This window comes from Physeter macrocephalus, chromosome 20 (assembly GCF_002837175.3).
Source record: "Physeter macrocephalus isolate SW-GA chromosome 20, ASM283717v5, whole genome shotgun sequence".
NCBI classification, from domain to species: domain Eukaryota; kingdom Metazoa; phylum Chordata; class Mammalia; order Artiodactyla; family Physeteridae; genus Physeter; species Physeter macrocephalus.
This window is the reverse complement of record NC_041233.1, coordinates 75036081-75045728: the sequence shown is the minus strand read 5'-3', so window position 1 is coordinate 75045728 and position 9648 is coordinate 75036081. Positions and strand designations below refer to the sequence as shown.

At 37.6% G+C, this 9648-nt stretch overlaps 1 protein-coding gene across 5 annotated transcripts in view; it reads left to right on the top strand.

Annotated features, from left to right (window-relative positions):
• The window catches only part of FGFR2 (fibroblast growth factor receptor 2), a 377174-nt gene that overhangs the window by 43798 nt on the left and 323728 nt on the right, over window positions 1-9648 (top strand). For all 5 annotated transcript variants that reach the window (XM_055080920.1, XM_028480979.2, XM_024121204.3 and 2 more), the window contains one exon: window positions 7198-7230. In XM_055080920.1, coding sequence (XP_054936895.1) covers window positions 7198-7230 — 33 coding nt within the window. The remainder of the gene's footprint in view (window positions 1-7197; window positions 7231-9648) is intronic.

Genomic DNA, 9648 nt, shown 5'->3' with positions numbered 1-9648 from the left:
CGTGGGATCCTCCCGGACCGGGGCACGAACCCGTGTCCCCTGCATCGGCAGGTGGACTCTCAACCACTGCGTCACCAGGGAAGCCCTAACATGGTTCCTTATTAAATAGAAAAGGCATTTCAGGAAGATATTAGCTTAAATTACTTACGTGTTGAATATTTTACATTACAAAGATAAATGGTTGAGTATAGTTTTACTGGGATATTTTGACAAAATTGGTAGTGTGTATTCTTCTCTCCTGTTTATTCCCCCACCCCACCCTGCCCCCAGTAACTGGCATGGTTAATAACAAGTCTTGGAAAAAGAATTTACTGATTTTAACTGACAGGAGGTTTAACTACAATTTTGTGTTCTTGGAAAACTGTTTAGAAAATTTTGGTGAGCATTAGGTACTTCTCTGAAAGGATTGAGAAGGTATTATGAGACAGGCTACTGATGATAAATAGAATAATGGTACTAGGAGTGGTGAGTAAGAATGCTGCAAGAGAAGCAAGGTCAGTAAGTGACTGTATAGCAATAGCATTGATCTGTGTGTATCCCTTTTCTCTTTTTATTTTTTATTAATTAAAAAAAATTTATTTATTTATTTATTTATGGCTGCCAGGCTGGGTCTTCGCTGCTGCACGCGGGCTTTCTCTAGTTGCGGCGATTGGAGGCTGCTCTTTGTTGTGTTGCATGCGGGCTTCTCGTTGCGGTGGCTTCTCTTGTTGTGGAGGACGGGTTCTAGGTACACAGGCTTCAGTAGTTGTGGCTCGTGGGCTCTAGAACGCAGGCTCCGTAGTTGTGGCGCACGGGCTTAGTTGCTTCGCGGCATGTGGCATCTTCCTGGCCCAGGGCTCGAACCTGTGTCCCCTGCATTGGGAGGTAGATTCTTAACCACTGCACCACCAGGGAGGCCCCTCTTTTAATTTTTTTTCTTCCAGTTTTATTGAAAAATAATTGACATACAGCACTGTATAAGGTTAAGGTGTACAGCATAATGATTTGACTGACAACCTCATGAAATGATGATCTTAATAAGCTTAGTGACCATCCATCATCTCATAAAGATACAAAATTAGACAAATAGAAAAAAATTTTTTCCTTGCAGTGAGAACTCTTAGGATTTACTCTATTGAAAACTTTCATGTATAGCATACAGCAGTGTTAATTATGTTTATCATGTTGTGCATTACAACTCTAGTACTTACTTATAACTGGAAGTTTGTACTTTTTAACTGCCTTCATCCAGTTTCCCTTCCCCCCACCTCTGCCTCTGGTAACCACAAATCTGATCTCTTTTCCTATGAGTTTGCTTGTTTGTTTTTGAAGTATAATTGACCTACAATGCTGTGTTAGTTCCTGTTAACACAACATGTGATTTGATATTTTTATGCATTTCAAAATGACCTCCATGATAATTCTAGTTACGGTCTGTCACCGTACAAAGGTGTAACTCTGTTACTGACTGTATTCCACACACTGTACATTTCATACCTTTGACTCATTTATTTTGCAACTGGAAGTTTGTACCTCGCTCACCTGTTTCTCTCCTCCCTCCATGCTCCTCCCCTCTGGCGACCAGCTGTTTGTTCTCTGTATCTATAACTTTTTCTGTTTATGTTTGTTCATTTGTTTTTTAGGTTCCACATATAAGTGAAATCATACTGTATTTGTCTTTCTCTGACTTCTTTCACTTATCATAATACCCTCTAGGTCCATCCATTTGCTGCAAATGGCAAGATTTCATTTTATTTTAATTAAGGCTGCACAGCTTGTGGGATCTTAGTTTGAAAGATGGAAAGGGATTGAAAGATTTCAATTTTTTATGGCTGAGTAATATTCCATTGTGCGGGGACTTCCCTGGCGGTACAGTGGTTAAGATTTCGTGTTTCTACTGTAGGGGGTGCAGGTTCGATCCTTGGTCAGGGAGCTAAGATTCCACATGCGGCACGGTGCGGCCAAAAAAAAAAAAAATTCCATTGTGTGTGTGTGTGTGAGTGTGTACCACATTGCCCTATCTGTTCATCTGTTAATGGGCACTTAGGTTGCTTCCATATCTTGGCTATTGTAAATAATGCTGCAGTGAACATATGGGTGCATATATCTTTTTGAATTAGTGTTTTCTTATGATAAATACCCAGGAATGGAATTGCTAGATTGGATGGTACTTCTATTTCTAATTGTTTGAGGAATCTCCATACTATTTTCCGTAGTCGCTGCACCAGTTTACATTCCCACCAACAGTGCACCACGTGGGTTCCCTGTTTGCCACATTCTTGCCAGCACTTGTTTGTTGTATTTCTTATAATGGTCATTTCAGGTGTGAGATGATATCTCATTGTGGTTTTGATTTGCATTTCCCTGATGATTAGTGATGTTGAGCATCTTTTCATGTGCCTGTTGTCCATATATATGTCTTCTTTGGAAAAATGTCATTTCAGGTCCTCTGCCCATTTCTTAATCAGGGTATTTCTTTTTTTGATGTTGAATTGTGTATTTTGGGTAGCAACCTTGTATCAGATATATTGTTTGCAAATATCTTCTCCCATTCAGTAGGTGGCCTTTTCGCTTTGTTGATAGTTTCCTTCTCTGTGCAAAAAGCTTTTTAGTTTGATGTAGTCCTATTTGTTTATTTTTGCTTTTATTTCCCTTGCCTGAGGAGACAGATCCAAAAATATATTACTAAGACTGATGTCAAAGAGTGTACTGCCTGTGTTTTCTTCTAGAAGTTTTGTGGTTTCAGATCTCACATTTAAATTTAAGTCTTTACATAGAGAAGAGACTTGTGGTTGCCGGGGCAGGGGCTGCGGTGGGGGGCGGAAGGACTGGCAGTGTGGGATTAGCAGTTGCAAACTAGTATATAGAGGATGGATAAACAGCAGGCTCCTACTGTATGGCACAGGGAACTGTAGTCAGTATCCTATGATAAACCATAATGGAAACGAATATGAAAAAGAATATATATATGTATAACTGAATCACTGCTATACAGCAGAAATTAACACAACATTGTAAATCAATTATACTTCATAAAATATTTTTAAAAATAAATTTAAGTCTTTAATCCATTTAAAATTTATTTTCGTGCATGATGTGAGAGAGTAGTCCAGTTTGATTTTTTTTACATGTAGCTGTCCAGTTTTCCCAACACAGTTTATTGAGGAGGCTGTCTTTTCCCCATTGTATATTCTTGCCTTCTTGCCTCCTTTGTTGTAGCTGTATCTTTAATTTTTGCCATTTTAAGTATGGTGTGTCTTTGTGTGGTCTTCTTTGGGTTGATCCTGTTTGTGCTGTCTGTGCTTCCTGGACTTGGATGTCTGATTCCTTTTCCAGGTTAGGGAAGTTTTCAGCTATTATGTACTCACATATGTTCTCTGCCCCTCCCTCCCTCCCTCCCTCCCTCCCTCCCTCCCTCCCTCCCTCCCTCTCCTCCTTCTGGGACCCCTACAAATGAGAATGTTAGTACATGTGATGCTGTTACAGAGGTCTCTTAAACTGTCCTCATTTCTGTTTTTTCTTCTTTCTTTTTCCTGTTTAGCTTTGGTGATTTCCACTGTTTATCTTCCAACTTGCCCATCTCTTCCTCTGTATCATCTAATCTACTGTTGATTCCTTATAGTGTATTACTGTTATTATTTTTTAAAATATTTATTTGGCTGCGCCGGCTCTTAGTTGCGACACGTGGGATCTTCCTTGCAGCATGCGGGGATCTTTAGTTGTGGCTCTTTTGTGAGCTCTTTTAGTTGTGACATGCAGACTCTTAGTTGGGGCACGCGGGATCTAGTTCCCTGACCAGGGATTGAACCCTGGGCCCCTTGCATTGACAGCATGGAGTCTTATCCTCTGGACCACCACTGAAAGACCCATAGTGTATTATTTATTTTAGTTATTGTACACTTCACCTCTGTTTGGTTCTTTGTTATATTTTATATTTTCTCTTTGTTAAAAACATCTAACTCCTCACTCTGTTCATCCATTCTTCTCCCGAGTTCTTTGAGCATCTTTATGATCATTACCTTGAACTCTTTATCAGATAGATTGCTTATCTCTACTTCACTTAATTCTTCTTCTGGGGTTTTATCTTGTTCCTTTGTTTGAAACATATTCCTCTGTCACCTGATTTGCTGTTTTTATTTCTATGTATTTGGCAGGTTGATTACCTGTTTTCCTCCTCCTCCAGATACAGCAAGGGAGACACCCTTACAAAATATTTCCATGACTGAAGTAAATGTTTTCTTGCAAAGGGGCAACTCCTACTTGGTTTTCAGAGTTTTCCCCAATTCTGCTGTTTCTTAGAAAATAACCAGCTTAAGATAATATTCCAAAGAGACACATTTTGGGTTGGCAAATTCTGCTCCCCTACATTATAGCAGGCTTTATTTTTTTTAGAGAAGTTTTAGATTCACAGCAGAATTGAGCCATTTTTGATACTGATCTAACATCACGGTGGTATTTGTTAAAAGGTGTCTATTTCTGTTATCAATTTCAGTGTATATACAAAATGTATTTTGCAGTTATATTTGCTGTTTTATGATTATTGTTTTCTCAAAGTATTACCTTCTTTTCGACTGAATATAATATGCGTCATTTCATTATGAAAAAATTTACTAAGTAATTAACTGAAGGGAAAATAGCAGTGGGTTTTTCTGGTCCACTAAACTAGACGAAGCATTTTTCAGCCTTTTTCATGTCCTGTGAATAGGATAGTGAATGTGTGCCTTGTGATTTGTTATTCTGTTTTACTGCTTTGCTGATTGAGAACTGTATTTATATATTTCATGTTTTGGCAGCTTCAAACAGGAAAAGAATTTTTAGGTCTGTTTTGAAAAAAACTGTGACAGGAATGTTACATATGTACATGACAAAGATGTATGTAAATTATTGGAGCTTCAAGGAGACAATAGTTTTCTTGGAGAGTATATGCTACTCTATCATCATTTAAAGTGACTTCTGTCAGATGAAAAATTAATCAGTCCAGTCAATCTAAGAAAGAAATGAAAAATTTTATTCAAGCTAAATTGAGGGTTATAACCTGGGAACAGCCTCTCAGAAAGCTCCAAGAACTGTCTGCCCGTTAGAAGTCAAAGCAAAGCACAGTTACAGAAGTTTTTTGACACAGGGGCCTGTACATTAAATGATGTATTATTGACTTACACAATCCAGATCTGCAAGTACAAGGTGATGGGTTCTGTGACCCCTTACGAGATCAAGATGGAATGTTATCTTTTAAGGAGTTGTCTTATTGGTGTTGGGAGAATGTTGCGCTTTATTGTTGAGGAGGTTTGGTGGAGGCATAACGCAGATACACAGTGTACATTAGAGGGGAGAGAGGAGGCCAGAGGACAGAGAAAAATTTTTTATGTTTAAAATTTTCTTATCTTGCCATAAAATATGAATTTTATTTCACACTTCCATCATAATTGATGCATTAAGTATGACTGAACCAGAAGTACTTCTAAATTCTCATGTAGTATGTATAATATAGTTCACATGCACTACTGGAGAAAAGCACGGAAACCCTACAGTAGCAAATTTCTCATTTTAAAATAAAAATGCACCATGCCTCATTTTTCTCCACTATTAAAAGTGGGTAGTCTTTCAAGTATTACTTTTTATTCTTGGGAGGAAGGGCAGAGATTGTTTTATATTAGGCTAATGTAAAAAGAATCCAAGACCACAAAGGTTGCACTTTAAATTTCAATAGAATTATGTGCTTCATATCAGCATTATGAAATTTTAAAATTTGGTGTATCTTGCACTTTCAGAAATTTCTCCTAACAGTTAATATAATTGAATTGCATATTAATATCATTTAAATTAAGAAAAAAATCTTACAGTGCCTTTATTTTAGTATTCCCTGTCATCTAAGGCCTAGATGATACTCACTAGTTAATTATGTGGCTTCCGCATGCACTAGTAGTCTCTTAGGAAAATATTTGCTTTAGTTTTGGGGGGAGGAAGTGTCTGATATATTTTTTAAACTTTATTATGAAAACTTTAAACATTCACAAAGTAGAGAGAGAATTGTATAATGAGTCCTCATATATTCATCGCCTGTCCTCACTAGCTTAACATAATGACTCTTCTTGTTTTATCTGTGCATTCCCCACCATTACTTTCCTCCCAACCCCCCAGTGATTTTGAAGGAAATCCCAGACATCATGTAATTTCATTGAGAAATATTTCAATGTGTACCTATAAAAGAGAATCAAATTATGTGTATTCCCAGTGAGAACTAGCTAGCTTTGTTGTGGAGAGGAAGTTCAAGAGTGCTTGGAAACAGACCTGCCATTGCCTTTTATTGTAGTTAATTTGTATTCACTAAGATCCAGAGTTTATACTACTTGGGGTTTTTTTATTATTACAATCCATCTCAAAGGATTTGAAGTGTTGATTTTGTAAATAACATCTAAGAAAACATTATGAATTACCATCATGAATATGTATGAAGTAATGTGACAGTCCTCATTTCAGAGCTAGTCTACGATTTGCTTTGTCATTTTTTCATGGCTCCTCCCCAGCTCCAAAATTAGTTTCTTTATTTAAATGCTGAGAAACAGCATGTAACACTTATTTTCAGATGAAATTTATAAGGCTCTATTTGTGTCAGAGAAAGAGAGAGCAGAGAGAAAAAATATGCATATGGGGCTGAAAAAAAGAGGAAGGGGCAGAACAGTGTAAACATCACAGCCTGGGTACCAGAGAAATAACTTCCCCTTTCCTTCACTCTCACTCACCCAACCTCCTCTCTTGGTCTTGACTTTTTAATTTCTCTCTTTTCTTGGTGTCCCCTTTGGTTTATATCTTTTTCTTCTCTTGGCATTTACCTAACTTGGCCCGTGGCATTTATGATTAGGAAGATTGCTGATTCCTCCCTTGGAGAATGTTTTATTACATAGGGGTTGTGAGATAAAACTTTAAAAAGCAAAATATTTTAGGACGAATTTGTTGTGCTTTGTTTTTATACAGATTTTGAAAAATGGTTTATTTAAACTCGTTCACATAGTTGGGTACCTGCTATGGGCTAGATTGAACTTTTCTGTAGTCTGTGAATGAATGATACAATGTACGGAACGTTAACTGTATAGAGACATTTAGGTTCGCTTTATGTGCTCTTTTTGAAAAATTTTGTAATAATTTTTCCTTTTTTTGTGTGTTCTCTTTTGCTGCTCATTTATTGGATGACACTGATTTTATTCAAATGTGACTCTGCAGTTCACAAGATTCCTTTGCAGCTCACCTTTGGAGGTAAGATTACTCACTGACCTTGAAATTAGAATTGCTATTGGTATCTTTTGTGAGGCATTTGATAATTTAAGACTGATCATTTTGTCATGGTGTATTCTTCAATACCAGTAATGAGATGAATGCAGACTTTCCTTTATAAGAATTCCTATAAGTTACAGAGCTACTCCTGTAAGTTACAGAGCTTTGTGAGGGCAGTGACCGTCACAGCAGGTCATTGCCTTCATTTTAATAGGTAGAATGAAGTCAGTCCATTTTGAAGAGCTTTGTAGCTCCTCACTCCCATGCCACGGTCTCACACTGGCCTTATCCTCTGTAAACTGCCCTGGTGTTAAAGGAGAGCGGGAGAAGTCTGGGCAGAGGCTGTCATCAAGGAGGTTTCAGTTAGTTTGAGAGAACTTTTCTAAATCCATGAACTGATTAGGGAAGAGCAAAGGACTTCCCTTGTACTGAGCTTCTTCATAACACAGGCATGATTCTAGGTGCCAGATTCACTTTCTCATCTAATTCTCATAATGGTTCTGCAGTTTAGAACTGAAAATCCAGCGATAAACTGTGAGATAGAGAAAACTCTTAGGTAATCAGAGAACCGGTTATCAGTGTGAGCTGTGGTTGATAAGGAGTTACTTGGAGAAGGTGGACGAGGCTTTGGGAAAGGAGTCGGAAAGGGGAAGCAGCTGGGTGTGTGGAGGGACATTGCGCTTGGTACCAAACCTGGGGTTAAGATCAGGTCCTCACTTACTAGCCATGTGACACTGGGCAGTCGCAGCTTCCCTGAGCCTCAGCTTTCTCATCTTTAAAATGCAAGTAATTTCTACCTCTCAGATGAAGCAATGGGCAGGGGAGCGGTTTATAAAGTGCTGTTCACATCTTACTAATATTTTGTATTCTTTCAGGCTATGCTTCAGGCCATGATAAGACTCTGTCCCTGCCTTTCATTTGTCCTTCCTTTGGCCTCTATTGTTTACTTCACTCTGTGTTCCCTCCCCCACTCCCAACCTCTTCAAATCATGTCCCGCTTCAGGGTGAGCCTGGATGCCGTGTCCTCTGTGACGCCCTCTCTGACCGCTCCACATAGAGGCAGTTGTTCCATTTTCTGCTTCCATAGTATTGCATTCTATGCTTATTGAAGCTACTGTTGTTATGTGGTGTGGCCCAGCCTCCTGGTGGCCTCCTTGAGACCTCGTGGTGGCCAGTTTGAATGATTTCCAGGGGAAATTGAGCAGACCAGAGGGGGTAGTACCATCCAGGCTTGGTTACGTTTTCTAAATGTCCAGGACCAAGGGGGAAACAAAGCCTGGAAAGATCCTGGGTTTTGAAATGAGAGATCCTTGGGTGACCCATGAGTAAGTAATTTCATCTTTCAATTAATCTGAAAAATGGAGGTAATAATAATACTTAACCTACAGGGTTATTAAAATGAAATGAGATGATGTGTGGTAAACGCTGAGTACAATGCCTGTCACACAGAATTTTAAATAGTTTGGTGTAAAAACAATAAAAATTAAAACTGTACTATGAGAAACTTGAAGACAATGTAAACTATGTAGTCCACTCTTTAATCGATAAAGCACTTTCTAAGTATAGAATGGGAAGTATCACAAAGGAAAGGATGGAAAAATTAGATCTGATTTTGTAAAAAAAAATCCATGATTTGGTTCATGAAGGCATACATAGTTAAGAGGCAGTTTGGGAAAGTGTAATAAAAAGATTATTATACTTAATATAATCTCTTAGAAACCGTTTTTAAATGTAGTGTTTTCTTTTGCATAATATTTGGTTGGACTTTATCAGATAGTTGATCAGCTGAAATACAAATGGTAATATGTTTTTTAAAGTTTACTCTTATAAATAATCAAAGGAATGCAATTTAAAATAGCAGTTATATACAGTTTTTTAACTATCAAGATATCTTTTTATTTTTAAGTGAATGCTTGGGAAGATGTGATGAGACGGGATGTTTTTAAACTTCATCCTTTATAGAAATCAGTTTGGTCATATACATTAAAGATCTTGTAGAAATGCATACCTTGTGGTTGAGTAATTCTAATGTAGGAATCACTGCCAGAGAAGTAAAGATTGGGACAAAACTTGCTTAAGTATGTTTGTTACAGCTTTATTTATAATGGCAAAATTTATAAATAATTTAAATGTTCAACCGTAGGAAAAGGTCATATAAATCATGGTGCAGCCGACCATATGATAGAACACCCAGTAGCCATTAAAATAGTGATCATGCATGTATGTTCATGCGTATATATTGATGAAAAATTGCAGTATAAAATACTTCTGCTTGTACTAAGAGACAGAAGCAGGATGCAAAATTGTACATGCAGATCTCAGTTTAAAAACAATTTAAGTAAAAAAAAAAAATGTAAGTATACAGAAATTAGTTAGGAAGGAGATACACCAAATGTTAGC